Source organism: Lepisosteus platostomus, chromosome 9, assembly GCF_059453375.1.
Source record: "Lepisosteus platostomus isolate fLepPlt1 chromosome 9, fLepPlt1.hap1, whole genome shotgun sequence".
In the NCBI taxonomy this organism is placed as follows: Eukaryota; Metazoa; Chordata; class Actinopteri; order Semionotiformes; family Lepisosteidae; genus Lepisosteus; species Lepisosteus platostomus.
Genome location: NC_142619.1, coordinates 45091446 through 45118886, shown reverse-complemented (window position 1 = coordinate 45118886; position 27441 = coordinate 45091446). Strand labels below are relative to the sequence as shown.

Sequence of the window (27441 nt, the reverse complement as noted above, 5' to 3'; positions counted from 1 at the left end):
ATTTTAAATATCCTCACTTACATGGCTCCTTCGAATTGGATGCTTTCGTTCTCGTAAGCGACGACACAACTAGAACATGCGGGTCCATGACGTTGAGGATTAAAGTGAGTTACAATAGGCTATATGTTAATATATTGTACTGTTAATCGAAACCGTGTCTGTCATTTTTTTGTTGGATTCTTATTTAAATATTTTAAAAAATATATTTTATAAGTTGAGTGTACGATACACATCTACATTTGAGAAAACAGAAGTTGGAAATAATTCAAGTACGGTGGGGTTGCAACATTCGGTGCTAAACACAGCCTGCAATCCTGAATAAAGTACAGTACTGTTTTCAGGTGGGAAGTAACACCTTTTGCGGGTAGCTATTGAAATATTACCCACAAGATGGCAGTATAGAACAGTCTATTTTTTTGTCTTTTTTTTCTAGTCTGTTTTCAGGGGAGCTACTATCCAGGGAGCTATCCAGTGGAAATTCCGGTTGCATTCAGTTGAAATGTATAATAGATTTCTAACGGTTTGAACTAGTATTTATTGATTTGAGCTGGTTTAAACTGCTCGACAGTTAGCTTCTAACCTGTAATTTACCAGTTGTGTAAAACTGACGCTATTTTAACTCAGTAGAGACTGGTTCCCCGTTGACGCTTTGAACTGAAGTGGACAAGTACTGAATAACCGGATCTCTTACTGTATGTGACTTTATGCGAGTTTTGCTCACGACAGGGTAGGTTTTAAACCTTGTTTCAATGCAGTCTTTACTGAATTGAGCTGAATTACAAGGCCCTACAAAAGCACTCACCCCCTTTCAATGATGTCTCATTTTGTTAAATTACAAATGATGTGTACACATTTTTTCAAGTATTTTAATCAAAACTCGAAGGCTGAAACTGAACACGTTTATAGGTATAAGAAGTTAAATGTCAGCAACAGCTGCAAAATAAAATGAAAAACTAAAATATGTTGGTTGAAAAAGTATTCACCCCCTAAACTATAGCCGCCAGAATTCCCTTCACTTGCATACTCTACTTTCTCTGCCCTGTGGGTGTGGGTCCAGGGATCGTAAGATCACAGTAAAAGTACAGCAATTGTTAACCCAAATTGAAACAAAAACCCTTTAAAAAATCGCTGATACATATAAACAGGGTTTTTTTTTTAGATTAGAACTTTTTATTAAGTTTTTCAATTGTTCAAAAGCTTTATCATGTTGATCTGTGGTTATTTTCCTGAAAAGCCGCTATATGCTTACAATATATTCCGAGAAACTTCAAGAAACGAGTAGCTCAATAAGCAACATCAAGAAAACCAAATGGGCAGATAGCCTATGCACATTGTTATTATTCCTCATACTCTCACGCGTCTTAAACCTTCATCTATTATTTTATAAATATCTATAAAATGTATCTATTATTTTATATAACATCTATCATTTTATAAACATTTTTTAGAAAAGGACTAGGAAATTTCCCCTATTTGGAATACGATGTTGTATAATTTTACTATTTTTTTGGAACAAGTCACATTGCATAAACTTTTGGCAATAAATTATCTGAGATAGCCGTTAAGAAATATTCCGAAATATTTAGCAAATGTATTTGTTTACATATCACAGATATCTTACTGTGTATAAAATGTTTTATGTGCAGAGTAGTTTTTAAAAGGTATTTATGTTTTTTAAATGGTATTTGTGTTTTGTAATGTGTGGGTGTTAACTACGGAAAAATATTTGCTTTCACTGAATTTATTGGCAAGTTTTTACAATTTGTCATGAAGAGAAGGCTTAATTTACATATCAGAATATTCAGCTGTTACTGCGTTGAAAGATGCAGATAACTTTGTTGAACAATTTATGTGTATGAATTAATAGTGTGAGAGTCAAATCGTTTGTTCAAAATTAATGGAATACAATTACGTATCAACACAATTCGGATGCACTTTTTCAAATCAGAAAAACAACGCTTAATCGGGTGTTGAAGATCTTTTTTTAATCTTCAAGATTACTTTTTATTGATGCGTCGTATTTACTGTATATACGGATGTATATCTTATTAATTTCGTTTTAAGGGAAATATTAAAACAACTGATGGGGTATTATATGTTGGAAGCATATCGTTGTACAAACTGTTCAACTGTTCAAACTGCGTTTTGTGTTGGATTACTTTCAGAACCATACCTTTTGGGAGGTATTATAAACTACGATTACAATATTTGTGATAAACTTGTCACAATTCTGCTTTCCACCTCCACTCAAAGTGGGAGAGTAATTACCAAGACGGCCGATAGGGTTTCTTAGCAGGTCGTGGGGATAGCAACTCGCACATTTCCAGTTCCTGTTCGCGTATAGATATCCCATTATAGAATAGCTTTAACCACGTTATAGTACTTGTATAGATTCCACATCACGCCCATCTACCCATTTCCTTTTGCCTTCGGATTAGCTACTCCACTCTATGATAATGAAGACGACATTTTGCTACGGTCATAAATCTTGCCCCCCCTATTTTCAACGTTAACAACCACAGTTGATACATAGACTAACAGCAATCCAGATGATTTTCTCTGCAATTATTACAACGTTGAGTACGTTTTTCTTAAAGGTTTAACATACACCACCTCCTTACGTCGGACCGACTTAGTTTGTAAGACGCATGACGCCTTGCGCGCTCTTCCGTTGAAAGCCCCGCCCCAGAATCCCCTCACTTCCGCTCCCACCGTGCAGCGCTCCGAATCATGGACCAGAATGGTAAGGAGGGAATTCCTTTCTGTGTGCAATTTAGCCGTATTCTGTCCTCTCTTAAATCGAATTGGATGCACAGACATTCACTGGGTTTACGCAGGACCAGGGTACATTTCTGAGCCAGTTGCCTGACTGTGAAGTTGGAGAAGCCTCAATGCGGAGCCTTGCGGCCTTCTGCAGTTTTCTCGCAGCATCCATTGAATAAGAGAGGAAGGGGCTGTTTTGCTGAAGAAGTGTGCGCTACGGTGTGATTTGTTTTCTCCCCCCTTCATGATCTGTTAAAAAATAGAGACTTTCAGACGGTGTTCGTGAACCTGAAACAGTGGTTCATTTACACTGGATGAAAGGGGTTACAAGTTTTGAAGAACAGGTAGCGGAGTTCTGCCCCGGTTGTCACCTGTTGTCTTCGGTAGTTTTTTTTTTCCCGTTTTCCCCACAGACTTAAAACGAGTACGTTTCAGAAAAGATTATACAAATGTTTGATTTCGGACTTCGCTGAAAAGGATATAAAGATCCGTAAGTCAGTCTTAGGTTTGTGTTGTTTTCCACATCGTCAAGAAGTTCATCGTTCTTAGTCCCGTTTGTTTTGCAATGATTTGGGAATCGGAGTGTCGATGAAAGACTGCACTCATTGCCGAAATGTGAAAATTTCACCTGTTCTTTTCGCCGTTAATTTGGCTTTAAGAAATAGTTCATAACCGTCTTCAGGTGAATTTAGAATTCTCTGGTATTTGATGACCGGATTTCCCGTTTTAGTAATAATTTTCCCTTGTTTTGAAGATCATAATCTTTTCTGAAAGACGAAACTTTTTATCAGGTGATGTATGACATAAGCTTAATTTCACAGTATAAGACGTGAAGTACAGTTACATATGATTACAGTCTTTTAAATAATTCATTAGTATTTGTATAGTGTGCTTGTTCTAGGAACTATTTTTGACATTTAAAAGTACATTCAGCTGATACTGGTGGCACATTGTAGCAGCTTCAGCGCTTGAGCCCGGGGCGCTACCCGTGTCGAGTTTGTATTATCTTGTTTTCGTGTTTCCTCGAAAGACGTGTTGGTGGGTTGATTGGCTTTTGTGAATTGTCCTTGGTGGGTGTGTGCGTGCGTGCTCGTGTCTGTGTGTGGATCTCCGTCCTGTCCAGCGTGTATCCTGCCTTGCAACCAATGCATCCCAAGATAGTCTTTCGGCCACGATGATCCTGTATTGGATAAGCGCTTATTGAAAGTGATGTGGTGTAGCCGATGTGGAATTGAAAGAGATTCCTCAGATTAGGGTACCAAGTTTGCAGGATCATTCAAACGTGGACATCAGCTGTGTATGCCTACTCATTACGTTTTGTGAGCATAGCTGAGAACACCCTTTTTATTTTGAAGGACATTGTTAAATTCTCTTACCACATACACTCTTTTAATAACTTTGTCACTTCGTCTTTCCCTTTCAGTAACAGTAAAGCCCGTGGCAGGCCAGAGCCTTGTGGATGGGAAGCCAGCCCATCACAGGGCTACAAATACACGCAATCATCGGATGCTTAAGGGCCAGAATTTATATATGCCAAAGATTTATTGACAGCACAGAGTTCCCAGAGAAGGCTCGTGTGCCCACAGGGAGAAAGTGCAGACTCCACACACAGGGTGCCCCCTCCTGAATTCAGACCCATGATGCTGGATCGCTGTGGTAGCAGCAGTGACGTCCATTGCAGAAATAAAAAGAAACCATATTGCCTTTGCTATCATTGCCTCTATGGACGAGTATAGAAGTCAAAACGGTAAACTTGCTGGATTCTTTTTGCTTTCAGACAATGACTTACAGGGCACGGATGGGCCAGGTAGCCTGGGGGGGCCTGACGTGCGCAGGCGGATTCCCATAAAGCTTCTCTCCAAACAAACCATCAGAAACAAGCCAGCAGTTAGGGCCCAAAGGGCCATGAACAGAATACCTTCCAAAACGCAGGCTGGCGATGATGGTAAGACTGCTCTTTTGTTTTTGTGAATTCGAAGGCGTGGTCTTGCATTCTGCTCCCTTTTTGTGGATGCTGTCAAGTATTATGTTAGGTTTTCTGTTTTGTCATAAATGTGTCGTGTATTAAAAATCATTTTATTGTGATGTTCCAATAAAACCACTCGCACAGTATTTTGTAGACGGACATTGTTTACATGGAAGAGATGCCAGTTCTGTTGTTGTTAGTGTTTCACTCTGTCAGTAATGTCTGCAACGTCTGAAGTTTAGCTAGCCTCATCTGAGTTATTTTTTCAGTTTGTGGTTAGCTAGAATGCATGAATATTCAGTAAACAGCAACATCTGTAAGTTGAAGTTTAGACATCATGATTATTGGTTAAATTGACCACAGACCAGTAACAAAGTTATTTTTAAAGTTTAACCCACATAATTAGAAAGTTTCATTTCTCCCCAATAAAAAAGGTGAAGCATAAAGAAATAATACTAATATGAAGTTTGTCAGTTTCAGATTTCAGTCTCTCATATATGGTGTTTTTAAAATGTCATACTTTTAAAATATAGTACACATGTACCTCTTTTTATGAAAATTCGCTACTGTGAAGCATGAGAAATTAGTACGTTCATTTCGAATAATGAAAGCTGATTTTAAAACTACAAAAAGCCATAGGAAGAAAAATTTAAAAACCCCTGCAAAAAGTAGAGAGGAAGGCGTCATGCGACTCATTTCATATCAAGTATATGCATTGCCTTCCGCTAGCTAGAATGGGTGAGAGCCTGTACAGAGCCTACAGAGTGGCATGAGAGACGTGATACAGTTCACGGCATCTTGCTTCATGCGTTGTTCTCTATCGTGAGCGCTCTTACTTTTCGTGTAGGAAAATCTGTGATTTATGCTTTATCATGGACCCTAAAGATGTTGAGAACATGAAAATCGTGATTGTTATTACACAAAAGCAAATTAAGAGGGTACTGTACAGTACTGTACTTAGATATGATTAATGATGTCTAACTAGGGAACCAGTGTTTTTATTATTAAAAACACAGTATGATTGTTGGTTATTATTGTTTCTTTTGTCATTTTTTGGTGAAAAAGTAAAAGTAGGTGTGACATTTTTGGGGTCCAAAATAAATCATAATTTTTCCTGGTTAGAAATAATGAAAATAGGTTTTTCTTTTTACAAGTTTTCCTCTATACAAAAGGGGTTTGGGGATCGAATTACGTTAATAAAAATAGGTACAGCTTTGTTTGTGGTTTGAGTTTTTTTAAAGGAGATGTCAGGTCATCAAATCTCCCATATTTTTAATGTCATTTCAGAAAACTTTGGATACAGTGAAGAAGAAAGGTATGAATGCAAATCTGGAGACATTTTTGGAAGTCAGAGAAGATTTCCTCAACAATTGTTTTGGGACTTCAAGGTACAGTATATGGTATACAGTAAATATATAAATACAGTGTATGATATTGGCTATTAATTGGACAGTTGTCTAAATATGGCTGCGTTTGAAGTAGTGTTTACAGTAGTTGGAGTCAAAGAAAACTACTAAGTCTCTATTGTCCCTAAATCCATAATTTAATAAAGGTTCTTTCCCCAGGTTAATTTGATTGGAGAAAAAGATGACACACCTGTTCATTTCTGTGACAAATGTGGGCTGCCCATAAAGATATATGGTCGAATGGTAAGGGTAAATTGAATTCCAGTTCAATCCTATGTATCCAGACGTTCACTACTTTGAATATTTTTAACGTTTTTTTTAATTCCAGTTAAATCCTACAGTATGTGTCAAGACGTTCCCTACTTTGAATATTTTTAAATTTAACTGAAAAAATCCTATAGTTTTCTAGAGTCTTTATTGTGTGTCCAGTTGCTTACATTTATACTCTTGATTAAAAGAGTTTTCATACTGGTTTTTCTTTGCAACTGAAAGCCCAGCCCCCCCTTTTTTTTTACAGATTCCCTGTAAGCATGTTTTCTGTTATGAATGTGCGGTTATTCATGAGAAGAAGTGTGACAAAATGTGCCCTGGGTAAGTTTCTTTTTTTTCTATGCAGATGTTTTAAATTCCCTGTCGAGTGTGTCGAAGATAATTTTAGTAGATGTATACATAACATTGTCTAATACTAGCTACATTTGAATAAAAGCATTCAAAATTTTGCAACTCTGTGGAAACACCTTTTAATGGTTTAGATTATTAAATTACATTATTTTGAATTGGAAGTGGACTGAACCCATGCTTCTGGAATTCATGTTTCAGAAGTTACTGAAATATGGGGAAGTGCATATAGAATTAAGAATGGGCTTTGCTTTCTTACACAAAGGATTGTGGGAATGTGAAACAAATTACGCAGCCATGTCATCGAAGCAGATAACCTGGCTCTTTTTATGTGACAGCTGGAATGAGAGCCTCTGATCACTTAGCTACCAGCAACAAAACAGCTTGATGATCTGAATGTGTAAACTTCATCTTCTTGAAAATGTACTAATTTTGAAATTAAATCAATTGAGGTTGAGGTCTACTTTAGCTCAGCCAGCTGGTTCCCTGTGGAATGACGCTGTCGGACCGGGTTCAATCCCAAGTGGTGTGCTATGTAGTTCAGTTTAAAGTTTGGGGCAGTGCCTTGGCTCTGTGGCTAAGGATCTGCGCCTGGGACTGGAAGGTTGCCGGTTCATATCCTGTGGCTGGCAGAGGAATCCTACTCTGTTGGGCCCCTGAGCAAGGCCCTTAACCCCAGCTGCTCCAGGGGTGCCGTGTAAATGGCTGACCTTGCGCTCTGACCCAAGCTTCTCTGTGTGTCTCATGCAGAGCAAGTCAGGGTATGCGAAAAGACAAATTCCTAATACAAGAAATTGTATATGGCCAATAAAGTGATCTGATCTTATCTCTCTCTCTCTCATCTTATCTTAAATCATTATCAGTGGGAGCTAAACAGTACCTCATGTGGAAAGAAGCAACCGTCATCTGTTTTTTATACACTCTATCCACTTACAAAGTAACAAATAGATGCTAGAATTGAAAAAAAAAATTAAGGAGCAAACATTGTATTGTGATGGGTAGTACGATTTCTGCAGAGGCTATGTTGCGCAGTGTTCTCATGTATTTTCTCAGAGTAGTTAATATTGCAGTTTTTTCAGTGCAGACCCAGGAAATGAAATGTGCTGTCTGCCTGTCATCACCAGTATGTGATGGCAGTAGTTAATTTCTTTTAAATTGTTTTTTACTTGCATAGTTCAGATTTCCTTCCTGTTGAAATTAGAAGTGTGGATCACTATTTTTCTTATTAAAATTCTGTATTAGCATGATAATCTGAATCTCTTCATTTGCTTCTTGCTATTCAGAAGTTGTTGTATTCAGTGGCTTTTGTGCCATATTTTTGTGGCCTTTTTAAATATATAAAGCTAATGATGGGTAAAAATGTTTTAATGTCACTTAAAAAAAACTGTAGTGTTTTGAATGGAAAAGGTAAGGATGGTGCTTGGGGATATTATAATCAACCGGGTAGGCAGTGTTGCCATAGGATATAATTACTCCTGATGCTTTTTTATGTTCCTCCTATATGAGAATTTGAATGTCAAAATATTCCGTTTTCATTTTTAAATTAAAGTTTGCAATTGCTTATTGAATACAGTGGAGAAAGTAACAGACTCGCTGTAGTTATTGAGTAGGTTTATGCTGTTCTAGAGTATAGTATCCCTTTTAAGTGCGTGCTTTGGCATGCATTGAATGCAGCACCCCCATTCTTTACTCATTGAGGTAGCTTTACATGTACCTGTGTGATGAGAGTGAGCTCATTTCCCACGCTGAGCCTGAAGCTGAGCTGAGATTCTTTCTTCACAGCTGCAATGACCCCGTCCAGCGCATCGAGCAGTGTCTGAGGGGCTCTCTCTTCATGTGCAGCATAGTGCAGGGCTGCAAGCGGACGTACCTGTCTCAGAGGGACCTGCAGGCCCACATCAACCACCGCCACATGAGGGCGGGCAAGCCGGTGGCGGGCCGGCCTCAAGGAGACAGCCTTCACCTGCCGCCCCTGGCCGGGCCTCCCCCCTCGGAGCTGCCCGAGCGCTTCCTGCTGCCGCCGGACAAGCACCACCTCCCGCACCTCCCCAAGCCCCACGTCCTGATCCCGCCGCCGCCCCTGCAGCACGTGAGCCATGAGCACTACAGCCAGCCTCACGAGGACCTGCGGGCGGCCCCGCCCCCTCCCTCCTCCTCGGACTTGGCCGCGCTGGGCCCCCCCCGCTCCGTGGCCCAGGAGACCTTCCGCATCTCCACCGTCACCACCCGCAAGCACAGCAACCTGATCACCGTGCCCATCCAGGATGACGCGGCCACCTCAGGGGGCGGCCCCAACCGCGAGCCCCCCCCTCCGGGCCCCGCGCCCCCCCCGCACCACCACCCCAACGAGTATAGCGCCCAGCCCGTAGTCTCTCACCCGCACCACATGATGGCGCCGCAGCAGCACTACGGGCCGCCGCCCCCTCCCCCTCCGCCCATCAGCCACCCCATGCAGCACCCACCCCAGGGCTCGGGGACTCCGCACATGGTCTACAACCAAGCGCCGCCTCCCCCCATGTCGTCTGCCCCTCCGCCCATCACCCCTCCCCCAGGACACATCATTAACCAGATGCCCCCCTACATGAACCACCCTCCTCCGGGTCCTCCCCCCCCCCCTCAGCACGGTGGCCCTCCTGTCAGTGGGCCCCCGCCCCACCATTACAACCCCGGCTCCCTGCAGCAGTTCTCCGAAGACCAAGGAACTCTTAGCCCTCCTTTCACCCAGCCGGGGGGGATGAGTCCAGGTATGTGGCCAGCACCCAGGGGACCTCCTCCACCCAGGATGCAGGGCCCCCCACCTCAGGGTCAAATACCTGGACCCCTCCACCCAGATCAGTCGCGATATCGGCCGTACTACCAGTAGGACCCGGGCGATGAGTTCCTAGGATAACTGTATGTGTGGCTGTATCGTCCCCCCCCCCTCCCCCTCCCCGATAATGCCGTGTTCATTGAACAATGTTCAAGAATTTTTTTTTAAGGATTGTTTTTTTAGGGGTTTGCCTTTTAATTTCATCATCTGTAAGAAATCATGGGCATAATAAACACTTATGTGTAACCCTAATGGAAAAAGATCAAATTAAAACATTGTTTTAGTAAAGACTTCCCAGTACAGAAGTTTAGCTAGGGTTCAACATTGATATTACTCCTAGATAAACTGTATATATGTGTACAAATGAAAAGATTTTGTAACATTTGATGTTATTTGATTCTATTACATGTTTTTGGGATTTAAGTACATCTGGGACTGTTACCAAGCATCAGTTGAAGTTCATTGCGCACTGAGTTTTCGTTTCATGTAACTTTTGTAACAAGGGCGTCGTTTCACATTTTCATTATGACATATGATGACATTAGCCAAAAGACGTTTTGGATCACTCAAATAAGATCTAGAGTAATTGTAAATGGAAATGAATCTGAAAACGCATTTTAAATTTCATTACCTATGATGGGTGTGTTGGGGACAGGTTATGTTTGATGGCAGGCTAGATGGTACATTTTAATTAGAGTGGTAATTATTCTTAGTTATTTTTGCTGTTGTTTGTTATTTAACAGTTTTAACCCAAATAATTGCATTACCTTTTTAATTTCCCATTGTAATACAAATGGTATCCTGGAGAACAGCAGTATGCACTATAGGGCACTAGCATCACCAGGCTAAATGCACTGCATTAGATGGCATGTAGTGTATTCCTGTGGCATACAATTGCTAGCACACATGCTAACAAGAGTGCACTCTGGTGTGTACTGTGTGTGTCACAGTTCGCCATGATTCCATGTGTGTGTGTACCTGATTTCACTGCTCCTTGGTGCACAGTTGTCATAATACAGTTGTTTGAATAAGCCAGCTAACTTTGTAAATGCCTTGTAAATTACACCGGATGCGAATGAATTTGTAATCTTATTGATTATATTAAAGAGGTTCATCTAGAATCTGGCCCGGAGGCAGTTTATGGAAATTAAGTAGGTTCAAGATGTGGTGTAAGAGGCAGTGCTGTATGCAGAAATGTACATGTGTGGAACAGACCTGATTGATTTTGATTGAATGCAGTAATCCAAATGACCACTTGAAGTTCTTCAATCAGTAACTCCAGCAAGCTGGACTGGCCCAATGGACTCTTCTTGGTTTTTAGCTCCCTTGTGTAAATATGAATCTCTTCAGGTAACATACAGAGCAAGTGCAGTACTAAAGAAATACAAGCACTGCCAAGTTCTGTTTTAAAAACTTGGAAGATCAAATGCCAAATCCTTGAACTTGCGTGCATTATGGGAAGTTGGGGAAAATATTAATTAAGGAATGAATAAAATATGGTGTACAATGGATTCTTTGCAGTGACATAAATGGTAACAGCTTGCTAATTTGCAGAGTTAAAAAGCAGAGCGGTGCAGTAGGTTTTTAGATGACAACAGTGCTGTGATTTGTCAAGAAAAAGTGTTTGAATTTATTCTGACCAAAAATAAATATATTTTTGTTTTTTAGGCATTTATAACTCCTAGCTGCACCATTTCTTTGTCATATTAGACATTTTTAAACGGCTAATGGCAAAGCTATAGAGTGATTGTTATTAGCGGACATTTTTTTTCCCCCAAAGTGAAAGAAATCCTTATTAAAAGTTTTGTGATTTTTATGTTCTTGTGGGAAAGTCAGAGTTCTGGCAGTGTTGGCAAGACTTTAACGAGGAGTTCACTTTGAACAAGGGCAGCGAGAGTGTAATGCTTTTGCAGATGTGGGACGCCAACATAAGCAGTTCTGCTGCGCAAGGCCAACTAGAAACATTAAAAGCTAAATGTTGCTAAATATGTTCTGTGTTGAATTACTTTGACACCGTTTTTGTTTCTGTGTCGTTGACTTTTCACTCAATCCTCCGTTCACATTGCCTCTTCACTTGTACCCAGTCAGCTGTCTCACTGGTGACGTGATTTAGTGTGTTAAGTAGCAAAGTCACCGAGCTGTATCTGTCTTGAATGATCAATCCAAATGATCCCAAAAACATTCAATATCCAAAGTCTTTATGCTTTTTTCTTAAGAGCATTTTTCAGTAGTGACATGAAGTATTCATGAGTTGTCTAATATATACTTCTATGTACAAAGTAAATACTGCCCTACCTTAGATGTTATTTGATTTAACATTTTTATTTCGTTGCGTATCATTCATGTGTGAACAGAGCCATAAATGGTTACACGGGTCAGATATTTGTGCTTGAAATATGAAATGTTTTCATGAAAAAAGGTTAAGTAATAAACCTTCACGTATGTGAAGCACTGCATTCACACTGATAACTATGGGGGAAATTCCTTTAAGATTTCTTAATTAAATGAGGAAGACAGAACGGTTTATTGGAGTATTTAATAGAGGTATGTTCAAGAGGGATGACTGCGACTGATAATGTCTTCCTCATCACTTCTAATTGTAATTCTCCGTGACATCTCTGCCTAATAAAATAATGAATAGCACAGTATAGCACTGCCTCTCTTGCTCTCATCCCACCTCCAGCTTTGCAACTACCCTTTGGCTAATTTCTGTTCCTGTAGGGGGACCTCACGTACTCGTCTTACTGCCAGGTGCTTGTCTGTCAGCCAAACATGATGAGCCAAAGTTTCTTAACTCCAACTCCTCAATAAACACTCCTTAACACATAATATGGGGTGACATTCCTTGTAAAATCTACCCGAGTAAAGCAATTAAAAATATTTGCAGATGAATGCAGTGTTCTACTTATTGTGAAGCACTCTTTGCCAAAAAGCTGTTGGGTTCTTCTGCAATCTGCATTGTCGGGCTAAATCCCAGTCATTAGTTTCCTTCAACCTCATGTCTAAAGTGCACACATGCAATATACAAACACATCATCTTTTTCTTTGATGGCTGGGTAAAAGGAATTTATGGGTTATTATTTTTACAGTAAATATAATAGTACAAATATTTTGTGAAAGTGAAATTTGCAAAAAGTAATAAAAAGAATTACATTTATTACAGGTTATAAAGATTATTTTAACATCTTTTCTATGTACATAATGTTTTCAGGCACCATTTTATTAAAGAAGAAATATTTTAATTCTATACAATATTAAAGAAGGGTGGCTTGTTGTGGATAGGAAATGGCACTCTGGATCTTTACAAGTCTTGATAGACGGTCTTGCTCAGAAACATTGTGTTTTCGTCCATCCAACCGCTTCCAACCGCTTCTTCCAGTTCAGAGTGACCAAGGAGCCGGAGCCTATCCCAGCCAGCACTGGGGGCAAGGCAGGGCCTTTTTTTATTCGCAGTCCAAAACAATTGCGAATCTATGTCCCAATGTAACTGAAGTTATACATCTGTCTTTTTACTATTCCAGCTACCTGTATTTACAAACAGTAAATTGTAATGGTAGTGCCACTCAAAACGTCTAGCACTCGTAAGGTGGCAATTCTATCAGTCTAGTGTGACATGCTATAAAATGTTTTGCAAAAATGTAAATTTCCCCTAATGCAAAGCATTGACAGCCAGCTTTTAAGACTGAAATAAGAAAATAACCAAAGCTCACATTTCCCTGGGCTTCTCATTTTCAAAATTAGATATGAAGTAGCATGAATGTTCTGGTTACAATGAAATCAACTAACACCAAAATAGTAGCTGCATGCCTTGTCTTTTTCTAATTCGAGGATCATTTTCAAGGGAGAAGATCGTGCCCTCTACAATTTCGTCTCGGGGTTTGAAACCTGCGAACATAATCAAAAACTTGCATCAGGCATTGGAATCCTTCCCCCACCTATTGAAAAAAGCAAACTGTTGAGTGACTTACTATATTTTCTCGATTTCTCAGGCCATTTTCTCTGTTTTTTTCATAGGTGTTTAGAGAATTGTTCTGGAAGACAATAAAATGGAATTTCAGTTTTAACTGTGTCAAGTATGCCGAATTTTGTGAACTCTTCCAGGCTTTGCGAAGTAGCTGTATGGTTAAACGTACCATGCTTGGTTTTATTTCGTAACCTGTGTTGGGATGTTTCTCCAGGATGTGTAGCATGGCATCATGAATGGTCAGGAAAAAGATGGAGGTCTTTATTTCATGGTCAAAAAATTGACATTCGTGTAGTTTGTCCAAAATATTACCTGAAATTAAAAGATCAGTGCGTGATCAGCACTCAAAACAGTTCTGTATTAATATAAAACTATGTCAATGCTAAATAACTAAGCTACTCAGAAAGACTAGATAACAAAGACTTTTATTTGCATGTTGTTTTATATGAACTTTCACCTATGGTATTGTGTTTCTAAAGGATGAATAAACATTCATAAACATCACCTAATATAAACATTTAAGGAATGATTATCAGTGTTTTAAGGATTGCCGTGTCTTTCTTAGCAGATAAACAGTGCTATTTTCATATTATCTGGGAGGATTACGAAAGGAACAGAAGTCATCCACAACAAATCACCTTGGTATTTTGATTTTGTTTATAAAAACACTTTCGTATTTCAACTTTATTGCTTATCTATGAATATGAAGATAAAAAAGAACTTACTGTCGCATGCAACAATGTAGACATCTATATCCACTCGGATGAATTCTTTTAGTGTCTGTAAATTACAAACAGTTTCACTTACAATGAATAAGACATTTTTTTATGTTAATCAACAATTTAGTTAATGTGAAGTTGAAGCTTGCTCTCCAGAACAATGTTCAATTTTATCGTATTCCAATATGATCTTCCCTGGATCTGAACTCATTTGTGGAAAAATATTTTTTTTTATTCTTTAAATCCATTCTCCACCATATAATTTTCTCCTAACCGATATTCACTATGACTCTAGGTGCCAAACGATCAAGAGCTTGCGTTTAATTTTTAGAGCAGGAGACGCTTCTTGACATTACAGCTTTTAGGAATATGAAACAATCTGCGCACCCATGTTGCTGAAGTCGAAAGCCTGGCTTCTCACAGGACAGATGGATGGGATCCTCAGGTCATTTAGCTTCTAACTGGTAAACAGACTAGATGGCCGAATGGCCTCCTCTCAGCTGTAGCCTTTCTTATGTTCATACTTTTTTCTACACTACAGTGGCTACGTAATTATTTTTTTAGCAGTAAATATAAGTTAGTTGGAAGACGAAAGTTAAGCATGTCTTACCGTTTTTACACCTTTCAATCCGGAAATGTCAAGAAATGATACAGCTCCAAAGTCAAGTATGAGGCTGTGCACGTCGACTTTTGGGACAACGATATTGGCTGGAAGATCAGCATTCCAGTTGATCTGAACAGGCAGGCCTTCAAAGTCATTGGGCTTGTCCAGCTCCTCCATATTGCTTTCATCTTCAGACTCTTCAATTGGTCCCGAGCCAGTGTACAGTAAACCTTTCTAAATGGGCAGGAACACAGAAGCAAATCTGTAGAGCTGACACACGTCATTTTGTTTGACATTCTGTTTATGCAGATCAGCTTTATATAATATGATCAATATTTTGCAACCCTTTTTTGCAACCCTATTCCTTGAGGTCTTATTTTATCCTTCAGATGATCTGAGCATTCTTTGATGTATTATCTTCACATAAAATAATGCAATTTGTTTAGATGTTTGCAGGTTCAAAATAAAAACTAAATGAATAACAATATGCATTCTAAATATCTTCTGATTTGAATCAGGATTATGTACCAGGCTTGAGAGATTCTGTTTATCTTGACTGAGTAGTGTAGACTTGTTGCTCGATCATAGTTTTTGCTTTTGCATTTAGGTTTGGTAATACGTTCTATCCTCAGACAGATCTTTTTTCTAATTGAGAAATGCATTAATTGTATTCCTCCATCATCTCAATGCTACTCATTGCTGGAAAGGATCACGGCAGCTCAAATCTTTTCAAGCAACCACAGGACACAAGGCAGGGCTACATGCTGGACAGGGTACCAGTGTATCACAGAGCAAACAAAGGGATCATTTAATGTTAGTCTGTCTCTAGAAGGTGGGAGGATGCCAAAGCCCACACAAAAACCCTTGCAAACACAGGGAGAATATCTGAAACTCCATACGGACCACAAGAGCTGTAAGGCAGTGGGAATAGCCACTATGTTACCATACTGCCCACATTAATTATATGTTGGTGTTTCTTTCTCTGAAAACTTCTGTTAGCTGGTAAAAATGCAGAGGAGAATTCCAGATACCTTATCAACTGTAGTAAATAATCCATAGATATATTTAGATGAAAAAGTAGGGGGTTTATGGCACCTTTATCTGTTCTTTAACTGATATACTTTGATATTTAATTGCTATGTCTTAGCGTTGTTATAAATCTGTTATAGCAATATGACACCATTGTGTTCTTATTACTAGGAGTAGATAAGATGTATTTCTGGCATATTGCTTTACAGACACATTAATGGAGTTCAAGGTTTTTAGATCATAAGAAGTGCGATTAGGTCTCACCGATGTTATCTGCAGCTCTCCCTTACTTAAAAGCTTCTTTATTTTCCTCAGAGCCTTGTTCCTCTTGCGTAACACACGGAGTGGGTTAAATCCAACCTGAAGTGACACAAGAAGCAGTGTGTTATGCGAGGATTAGTTTATATATGATATATCTGCTTTAGTGACGTAGTGTTTTCGTCCACCCCTTAATATTGTCAGATTTTTAAAATTCCGTTTGTGCAAACTCCAGTTCTATGGCTTGCTGTTATGATTCCTCAGACTGGGAACTTCACGTCCAGCCCAAAGACTGGAATCAATGTTAAAGTGTTTATGGCAGGTAGGTGTTCTAATAGCGGTAAAATCTGTTCCAGTCAAGAACAAAGAGCCAGTGTTTCTATTTGATGCACAGTAGATGTAAACCAAAATAACTTACTGCACTATTCAGCTTCTCCCTAAAGAAATCTACATTTGCAAAGAAAATTGGTGAAGGGATTCTGAAGATTTTAATGCCCTCTGGTTCATAGATCTGAAAGACAGTAAAGGAAAGCACTTATTTAATTACTTAACACAAAGGTATAGAGTAAAGGTTTAAGGTTCATACAGAAGCAAATGTCGGGGGCCACTGAAACTTACACTCATATAATCTTTGCGGTCTCTGTAGATATCAGTTCCCTTGATGTTGGCCAGAACAGTACATCGTGGGCTGTAAGATATTCGGGTAAGACAGACATTGTTATCTGCTCTCACACAAGTTCATTCGTCACACCATTTCATCTTCTTCTTTCCCAATTATCAAATACATCTGTGGAAACAAGAGGTTTCTCAGTATATAAAGAGCATCTCATGCGTGTGAGCTCATACTTACAACTGTGTTCTAAAGATGACAGTGAGAAGTTCAATCCCTAGACCAACGGCCAGTCCAAGGTCAAGCCCAAGAAAAACCGCAGCAAGGAAAGTCACGACCCAGACAACCTGTGAAGAAGACAACTCTGGGTGATTTCCTCCATTGACTTGCACACATGTACATACTGTACATTTGAAGTAGAGGTATTGCATGTTCTTTGTGTAGCAAGAATTGATTGTTAAACCATATTTCATAGAAACATTATAGTTAACGATAGTTAGGTTGTTCTAGCTAATTGTTCAGTTGTGTTCAGTTTGCCAAAAATTTCTGTAACTCTTGGGCAAATACAGTACTGTATGTAGGTCAGCCTTCTTGAATAAAGTGGTCATACTGTGTCTGGTGCCTGAAACATACACCTGACTTTAAAGGGTTCAGAAGAGACTAATAAAGATGTGTAGGGACAAAAACATTAAAAAACAGGATAGGGATTTGAAAGAGTTATTTTTAAGTCTAAGTTTTAGGTCTGCAAAAGAAATTTTTTAGATAATATATAAATGTTTATAAAATAAACATAATAAAATAATAATATAATAATAACATAATAAAACACCAGGAAAAAGGAATGGACAGGGCAGAACTCAGGTGTTAAAAATAGCCAGGATCTACATAGAAACACTTGCTTAATAGATTTTCTCAATTTCAGGACTAGGGCACACTGGTCTTCTGATCGGTCAAAGGTTATAACTAGTGAAACGAGACCTGCAATTCCATACATACACAAGGCACTATTCAAAATTGAACATTCTCGGAAAAATAAAACACTTGTAAACATTCAGTAGAGAAACCATGTGGTGAAGATGTACCATCTTTCCTTGACAACATTACAAACTGTATCCGAACACTGCTTTTAAAATAGTCATAAGATTAGTGGGGTGACACAGTGGTGCAGTGGTTAGCATTGCTCTGGGGTGCCTGGTTCAAGTCTGGTCCTGGTCTGGTTGCTCTCTGTGTGGAGTTTCTCCCCATGTTCATGTGGGTTTCCTCAAGGTGCTCTGCTCATCTCCCAGTCCAAAGATAAACCGATAAGTTAATTGGCTTCTGGGAAAATTGGCCCCCGGTGTGAGTGTATGTAGTGTCTGTGTGTCGGCCTTGTGAAGAACTGGTGTCCTGTCCGAGGTGTATCCCGCCTTGCGCCTGTTGCTTGCCAGGAAAGGCTCTGGTTCCCCAGAGACCCTGAATTGGATGAAGTGATTAGAAAATGGATGGATGGATAGATGTAGGTTGCATATGGAATTTTGGATAGAATACTAAAAATGAAAACAGTTAGAAGATGAATGGATACATTCAGTGTCAGTAGTTTGAATGTTCTAGCTGAATAGTTTTAAGCTCCTGTAACATTGTCTGTTGTATGGTAAGAGACATGGAGCGTCAGTACTTACACAATCAGGTCTGTCCTTTTTCCACAGATATGGAATCTCTGTTACTTGCATCAACATCCCTTTAAGGTTGACCACCACCAATGCTCCCAGCACAGACTGTAAGAGATTTAGAGTTAAACTGATCAATAAGTTTAAAGTTGAATTTAAATATGACTGCAGATTATTTTTAATATGATAATATAATGTTTTTATGACTTACAGTAAAAAAATAAAGATCCTTTAGAATTATAACTCCAATATTTTAAAGGTTCTAAAATAGTAAAATAAGTTTGTAATAATGTAATGTTACCTTTTGAAGTGGTTCCAGGAGGAATCCAATGGCTACTGTGACAATCATTACCACTAAAGCTGAAAGCAACCCAGCAAGCTGCCAAAATAAAATTTGTTAATATTTTACAATACATTTTATATATAAAATCTGAAGATTCTGAGCCATAAAGTGGTTCTCTCTTTTGTAACTCATTTCTTGCAAAAGTCTTAAAGCTCTCTGTAAATTCTTACAGCAGACTAAAGATACGTCTATAAAATGTTGCCACAGCAATATCTTCCTTTTCCAATGCAATAAACATTTAGTAAATGGAAATGTGCCTACCACTATAAACGTGCTGAGGTCACATTTTAATACAAGTTATAAAAATGTTCTCTGTTGGATAATGATAAGCACAGGCATAGCATATTTAAGACTGTCTTTTTGTGTGTACTTTTTGGAAATCTTACTTTCCTCCATTTGCATTTCAGCCAGCACTGTCTTTGGTTCAGTGATTTACCAATCCATTTTTATATATTCTCAAATGAAACATTGAACAAGGAAACTGAGGCTGGACCTGCATACTAGTCTTAAAATGTGTTGTGTGGATATGAAGTACCTGAGTTTTTCCACCTGTGCTCTCTTGCACAGCGCTCCTTGAAAGAGCTGTGCTTGAAGCAAATCCTCTGAAGCTCGAGGTAAAAATGTTACTGACACCAAAAGCTATCAATTCCTGCAGAAACGGACAGGGGAAGTTTAGATATCGCAAAACCTTTTTTATGCAGTCCACATTTTGTGATTTTCCAGCTATGAGACTGTACGGGAAAAGTAACATCAACACAATACACTTTAGAAAGGTTGTTAAAGGTTGTTACTGTATATTGCACAATTAAAAAAGACCCAAGATTTATAAGCTTTTTTTAATGATTTACCTTTGCTGTATTTCTGGTTTTATAACTAAAAGGAAGGATATTATATTCCAGATACGGTTGTCCCAATGGGGTTTATTGCATTCTGTTTAATGATATGCATTATCAAAAATCTCTCTGGTGGTAAAGAAAAATACCAAGGTAATCTTTTTCAGTGGATAGGCTGTAATGGCAGTGTGCTTCAGGAACTCATCCAGATTATCTGGTTATGAATTTCAAGCCACTTGTAAATTTACTGGGAGTGTAAGAGGTTCACAAAATAGTAAACAGTCAAACGCAACACTCTACAATGATTCACTCAGTTACATTTAAGGAAACGAGGTGATAATATGAATACTCTTCAGAAACTGAGAATAATCTTTTTTTTTTTAATTGTTCACATTTTCTATCAGAGTTGCTCAGATTGTTTTAGGAAAACTTGAAATATTCAGAATCTATCATTCCATTTTTAGAGGACTATTGTGTCTGCAGGTTTTTAAGCTCTCTTTAAAGCAGCAGCACTTAGAGATCTAGTAAAAGCTGTTAAACTGGAATTAAACTAACAAAGCTTTTAAACTGGAATTAAACTATCAATGAAATTATTTACATTGTTAAAAGCCCTCCTGGACTAGAATTAGATGTCTATGATATATTGAAATATCTGATCCAGTACCGGTGATTTTTGACCTAACATAAAATTGCATACGTTTCTATATATTAATTACATTCTCTCTAAATATTCTCAGGCTCCACTGAATGTAGTCTTATTTTACATTTACCTGCAAAAATATTCACTCCTTTCCAGTCATGTCCTATATTGTTGAATTACAACTGATGTACTGTATAGACATTTTCCAAAGTGAATGTTTCTTAAACATCTCTTTATAGTTCAAATTAAATACTTTTATGGGTGAAAGAAGTTAAATTTTAACAAAAACGGTCAAGAAAAATAAGAAAACATCCCAGCAAAGTTGGCATTGACAGCCAAAAAGCCCAATATAAATTACTGCCAAAGGTGCTCCCACCAATTACTGACTCAGGAGGGCGAATTCTTATGAAATCAATCTGTTTTGCTATTGATTTTTATTTGACGTTAATTATGATTTTAAAATATGTATTATAAAAATGTTTATACATCATTTGTGGCTATTAAATAGGGAAGTGGGTGAATACTTTTCAGATCACTGTATTTCTGCCTGTTAAAGCTTACCTGGTTGCCATCAATAATGTAGTCATGTTTAACGGAATACACTTTTGCAACAGAGAAGGCAACTGCAAATCCAACAATTGCCATTGAAAAGGCATCCATTACACTGTGCTGGATAACTTCAAAATTTGGTGCAAGAGGGGATTCATATCTTGAAAACACAGAGAGTGTGTGTTAAAAACACATCATTTCACGTATTCCAAACTACTGCAACAAACATTGATTAATGGCTTACCCTTTTGTTATGTTGCCAACAATGTCTACATTGTACAGGGTTTTGAAGTCAAATGCATAGGATAGTCCACACGCAAGCACAGTCTGTAAAGACAATTTAAAAGAAAATATTTGGGTATTGTGATATCAGGACATATACAAATAAAACATCTTAAAATTGTCATCTCAGTTCATATCATGTTGTTTTCTTGATATACCTTGCATATACAATGTATGGTCACATTTTACATGGCATTGCAGTTTTTTTCCAGTCATTAAGGAGGATCCCAGGAGGAGCAGTAAGACAAGGCAGAAAACCCAAAAGAACAGTAATATCTAGCTGTGCTTGCTCACAGTACAGTACAGGCTGCTGGCACTCACCATGATCACTTCAATAGGTATTGGTACAGGAAGCTTCTCTTTGAATCTGTCATTGACTTCTTTCACAGCAAAGACAGCAACCATAATAATTATGGCTGTAACCAGATCTGCTATGTTTGTTTTTTCAATAACAGAAAAAATGTCCTTCAGTGTCTGCAAAAGAATAAAAGCAGAGATTATAAAAAGGATCCATTATATTTAAGCAAAATACTAAAACTAATTCCCTTAGAGTGTCATAAATTCTGAATAACCAAATAAAATATATTCTCTAACATGACCATCGGGGATTTGATCAAATGCAGTTATAAATGATAAATGTATCTACTATAATTCCTCCATATATTAGAAATAAATGATCAAAAGATTGATCAAAATGATACATTTCAATTGTGGTTCAGTAATTTAATGTTCTTTCTCTCAAGAACATTAAACCCCAACTGTAACCAGAAAATAAGAATAAACAGCAAAAGAAGAATTTTAAATATGCATCGACAAGGTAGCCTCCATCATTTGGTTTCCATCTGTGAAATCGCCCCTTCACTATACATCAGCTCTCCAGCTTTACTCACGTAAACAAGAGCAAAAGCCCCACTTTTCCCAGGAACCTGAAGTCCAAGAATGAATTTCAGCTGAGACACCAGGATGTGGACGGCTGCGGCAGTAGTGAAGCCCGAAATAAGAGTGTCTGACATGTAAATCACTATAAAGCCAACTTGAAGCACTCCTAGTGCAAGCTAAAAGAAAAGAAGAGATGTCTGTTAGCCATGTGCGGTGCTTCCCTTAAACACCTGCGCCATACAAATTCAACAAGATTAGAGGAGCTTTCCGGAGAGCTTATAGTGTTTTTAATATTGTGTAATTCCTCATGGGAAACTGAAACATTCATGTTTTGACTAATGAACCCTCCTGTATCAGCTCCAAGAGTGCCCCGATTTAGGCCTAGAAATGCAGCTTTGGTTGCCATCTGGGTAGGGATGGTATGTTAGGGGGCAGTTTGTCACACTAGGAGTGGGACGATGAGGGGCACAAGGAGAAAATGAGATACCTCAAAGTTTCCCATATGCTTCTTGCAGGTTTTGTACTTTAAGTCCTAGGCTGTTAGAGGCATAGTGGGGTGTGTGGTTGTGATTTAATATAGAGGCTGCAATACTTAATTCAATTAAGAACCTGTATCTTGGTATGAGTAACAAAAGTTGTATTTATAGATTATTTTAAACTATTAGAACAAACACTGATTATTCCAAACAGTGTACAGCAGTAGAAGCAAGAGATGAACTTCCAAAAGATTCAGATCAAACTAAAAAGAGAGCAGCACCTGGCATGCGGCATTTTATGTAGACAAGTGCAGGGATTTGCTTACATGCTTGCTTTCTCAAAAGCATTCATATAGTCAGTCCTCTGCACATATTCAAATTCAATAGCAAAATACAAACTAGGCACCACTATTCCATGGAAACTACATGGAATTGTAATTAAAACTAAGAACAGGAGAACTTCTTTACACAAAAAGTTTTGGGAGCATTGAACAAGGTCCCCAGCCACGTTGTTAATGCTGTTGGCTGAAGGCAAATCAACAGGCACTAACAAAATGACCACTGATTGCACCTTCAGACTCAGCACTGGAAATGAACCTATTGCAGCAAAATGCTGTATTTGTATTTAACCTCCACGGTTGGTGAGCTCTTTTAAAATTGGATGAATAAGATTATTGGCTCAATCAGCTACTGACAAACTAAATAATGCTAAATGTTCTTTTTTGTTACTGTTTTAACTTTGTTCTTATGCTCTTATCTCATTGGCCACCATTGTTCTGCATTCTGGCATTAGGTAAGGAATCTTAAATTGTTAAAAGAATATTGTGCTTTTTCTTTCTGCAAACTCACTTAAAAAAATGCAACCCAAGCAACTGAAGTAGGTCACCAATAATAATGAAACATTATAGCTTATCCTTAAATTTAATGTACATCAGACTTCATAGTTCACATACATAAAAAACAGCAAATAGTGTAAGTGTGGAGCACTTTGGGTTTTACCTGAAAGATTCCCACTAGGAAAGACACAGAAGAGGCAACAATCACACGCTGTTCATCCTGTGACAAGCCTTCAAAAGCTGTTATGTTGGCTGGAGACCCGATATCTGGCACTAATCTAGTGACCACTGATTGCACCATCATACTCAACACTGGGAATGGACCTATTGCAGCAAAACAACAGTTAGGCTAGAGAAAGAACACAAGCAAAAACATAAACGTCTATATATTACAAAAACCCTAGCTGTTCATGCCTTCTTGTTACAATAGTGATGTCTTTGGCTTCATTAGTATAGTTAAATAAACCATTAATTGTGCTTCTGTTGAGATCATTTCTGCTCTGATTAATTTTAGCCTGCTCCATTGTGATCCTTACAAATTGCCTTAAAATAGATGTGAAGCACAATTTTCGCTGAAATTTTCCACATGAAATTACATTTTTGTGGCGGTGATGACATTTGATTAAACACATTTTTAAATTAAACACTCACAAAAAACTCACCTACTGAGATATGTCTTGATGTGCCCAAAAAGAAGTAAGTTAAAACAGGGAAAAATGCTGAGTATAATCCATAACCAGGGGGAACATAAGCCAGTAATGCAAATGCCAAACCTAAACAGAAATTTGAAAACAAATATTTATTAAAATATAAGTTAGCCTTTGCTCACAACTGACACATGACAAGGTGTTCCAGTACCATAAGAGAGAGGTTTCGGAGAAGTGCATTAAGATTGTCACATACTCTATTAACTGAAATGACTTTTTTGCCTGATCAGAGAAATAAGAATAGAAACAAATGGAAAGTATTATTCGGTTTCTTTTCTAACTCATGTTTGATTCTCATCTACAGTATATGGATGACCCCATCAGAGGCAAAGGAGTTGACTTGCACAGTTTCTGCTTTCTCCAACTTCAACCAAGAAACTGGGGATATATTTGAATTTCCACAGAAAAATACTGGCATCTTCTGCTTACATTTTGAAATTCTATTCAGTTATCTTAACAGTTCAAATACCACTTGTAATTTTTATTTTAATTACCAAGAGGAATCAATTGACTCAGATTGATCATATAGCCAGCAGAATGAAGCCTTTCATTTGCCAATCCTTAAGATTTTTGATGCAGCATTGAAACTGTTGTGAGCTAGATTTTATGAATATTCCAACTCACTACCACTTGTGACTGAATTAATTAAATTTGTGAAAATAAAAGGTAGCAGAAATGTTATTCATTTACTCATTGCAAATTCATTTTTAAAGATCTTATTTTTGATTATAACATATCCAATAAGATAATTAGGTATGAGAATGTATATAATATGTAAACTGTACATTTTTGTCCTGTATAATTTACCTTCTGTATTGTTTTTAATAAATCTTCAATCTACATATACTGTACATATTTTTAAATACAGAAACAAGGCTTTAGGAAACATGCATGTAGTATAAAATAAGTTTGCAAGTCCAGCATTTTCTTTACTGGATTGCACCAGTAAATTATAAACCTGGTATATTTTGCTGTCAGCTTCACCTTATACACATTGGCAACCTGCTCCCATTTGTTTAGATGTAATCAGTGAAATCTGACCTGGAGAATTGTGGACATTGCCTGCAAAAGTATTCCTGTCATTGATTTGCTTGAAGCTAATATATTGGCTTGTCTCAAGAAATGACTGGGCATCTGAGGATCACAAAGCTATCAATTTAGGTAAGCCAAACGGATTTCTCTCTTGTAACCTCTCATATGTTCTTTATGAAGCATAGATAAATAAAGAAAAACTGATTTATAGTGTTAAAAAAGGAAAACGATAGATTCACAATGAAAAACATCATCACAACTCAGTTTACCTTGCAGAACAGCCACCAGCCCTGTGCTGAGTCCAGAAACCAGATCACTCAGAAGCCATTCTTTGACACGATACATTCTGACCCAACCAATAATTGGCAACAGTGACAAAGCTGCATTTTTGGCTCTTTTTTTAGAACAGCTGGAAAACAAAAGCACAGTAAGACAGTGATGTCTACATGTTTCTGAGAGTATTTGAGTTACAATTCATTAAACATAGAAAAAACTAATCAGATTGTTTTTATTGCTTTCAAAGATACACAAAGTAATTAAAATATGTTTTTACAGGCCAGAGGCTGGACAAGATTTTTGTTTATAGCTTAGAATACACAATACAGCTCAAAAATTAGAATCCCAATCATCTTGAAACATTTTCTAGCTTAATTAGAAAATAATACATACTGTATAAAGCATAACTCAATACATTTGGAAATTAGCAAGTGGTAATCTAGGCTCATTACTATTTGCATAAAAGTTCTCAATGTTTATGCATAAAATTAAGAACAGGTCTTGCCTGAAGTAAGCCTTTACATGATCCAGTAAAGTCTTGTGTTGTCTTTGCACTTTTTCATTGTCTGTTCTGAAAGCATCCTCTGAATACAGTGGCCTGTTCACAAAGAACTGGCTGGCGGAAAGCTTCATTGCTGTGGTTGTGTCAGTAGACAGTTTTTCTCCCTGTCCTCTGTGATGTCCTTAACCCTTTTACTGAAACAAAACGTGGACAGAAAAAAATACATCTTTTACAAAGTTTTACATAAATGCCAAGCACAACTGAAAGACCTTAAAACACCTAAGTGACTTGTAAGGCTAGATATTATTGTTGTCTTCTCTAGGTTTAATCAAATTAGGAGTATATAATATACCCGGCATCGGACCCCCAGAAAAGGCAGGTACTAGCTTTCAAGGTTAGAGTGACTGGAGCTATAGGGGTACCTTTGGTCTAGGATTCTTAAGCAGTGACCTTATTAATGATCCCTATCCCAGCAAGCAGCAGGTGCAAGAAAGGGATACATCATTTGTGGGATAACAGTTCAACTCAGGAAACACACACTCACTCCAGGGCTCATTTATATGTCTTTAGACTGTGGGAAGAAACTGGAACACCTAGAGGACACCATACAAATTTACAGATAGCACCACAGGAATTGAACCCAGGATTACAAGGCAGCAGTGCTAACCACTTTGTCATTTTGCCACCCCTAACAACATAAAGAGCGACAAAATTCTTTACTAATCAGCGACTGAGTTGAATATGCAGCCCTTTTCAGTTTTACACTTTTTAAAGCCTTTATGTTTGCTTGATCTCCATATTGAATACTAAACTATAAACTGTGGCATGTTAAGCAGTTGAAATAACTAAACCTTTACATTAAAGTAGTATGAATTTATTGGGCATATTGAGCATATGAATTTACCATATCATTTGCTTATTCCATATGGTATAAAGCGGTTTGGTAAATGACATGACATTTTCTTATTTGCTCTACTATTACATATATATATAAATTATATATAATGGCTGTTATATGCTAATGCTTGATGTATAGTAGCTATGCACATACTGTAACTATATGCACATTACAATAAATCTGTACAGCACATCCATTGTTCTTCAATGGCATTATAATAGAAAGTTCAATGTCTTTCTAAAATTTAAATTTGTAGATTGTTCTTTTTCAATTAAACCTCTTATTTCTAGGTTTAGATTATATTTGACTAAATACAAAAACCAAAGAATGTAATATACTAACGCCAATAGTTTCAAAGTAGAATGCATGATTATTATTTTTTTATGAATATTCCTAAAAGGCTACCATAATGATGCTTTAAAATCAGTCAGGATTTGGCTTCTTAAGGCAAAATCAGATGTAGCACTGATTTGGATTTGTCTCACCTGTGGCTGTGGCCAATAAGATTCCTCTCTGGAAATCCTGGCTAGGAGACTTTCCTCTTCGAGTTACACTCCGGAGGGTATTCTTCAAATATCTGAAAATCTTTTCATTGCTCACATCCATAAATGCATTCTCTGGACTTACCACATCTTTAATAATTAACAGCAGTTATGACATTCTTACAAGAGTCTGAAGAGTTTTTATTATCTTTGACCATTGTTCCTCTTTATAAACATTTAGCTTGACGTTTTACTCTGTGCTGATGTTCCTTTAAGCTGTGTTACTACATTGATTAATATACTGTATATATCAA

General features: G+C 37.8%; 2 protein-coding genes across 3 annotated transcripts; one reads left to right on the top strand and one right to left on the bottom strand.

Moving 5' to 3' along the window:
• Positions 1-2: 2 nt before the first annotated feature.
• Positions 3-11548, top strand: cbll1 (Cbl proto-oncogene-like 1, E3 ubiquitin protein ligase). Of its 2 annotated transcripts, none has more exons than XM_088645206.1 (6): positions 3-104; positions 4541-4708; positions 6017-6117; positions 6295-6378; positions 6653-6726; positions 8536-11548. In XM_088645206.1, exons 2-6 carry the CDS (start codon positions 4669-4671, stop codon positions 9614-9616), a joined length of 1380 nt encoding a protein of 459 aa, XP_088501332.1. In that variant the 5' UTR covers positions 3-104; positions 4541-4668; the 3' UTR covers positions 9617-11548. The 2 variants fall into 2 exon arrangements, with proteins under 2 accessions (XP_088501332.1, XP_088501330.1); XM_088645204.1 differs by lacking the exon at positions 3-104 and adding an exon at positions 2605-2743.
• Positions 11549-12600: 1052 nt separating this feature from the next.
• On the bottom strand, positions 12601-27287 carry LOC148655070 (chloride anion exchanger-like). The gene is made up of 21 exons (XM_088645203.1): positions 27131-27287; positions 25751-25941; positions 25239-25378; positions 23893-24003; positions 23394-23554; positions 21930-22094; positions 21361-21513; positions 21002-21084; positions 20770-20917; positions 19271-19384; positions 18694-18771; positions 18405-18500; positions 16987-17093; positions 16755-16824; positions 16555-16647; positions 16143-16238; positions 14856-15083; positions 14252-14306; positions 13696-13838; positions 13531-13593; positions 12601-13447 (listed from the first exon to the last, which is right to left on the bottom strand). The coding sequence occupies exons 2-21, from the start codon at positions 25876-25878 to the stop codon at positions 13421-13423; spliced, it is 2259 nt and encodes a 752-aa protein (XP_088501329.1). The 5' UTR covers positions 25879-25941; positions 27131-27287; the 3' UTR covers positions 12601-13420.
• Between the last annotated feature and the right edge of the window lie 154 nt (positions 27288-27441).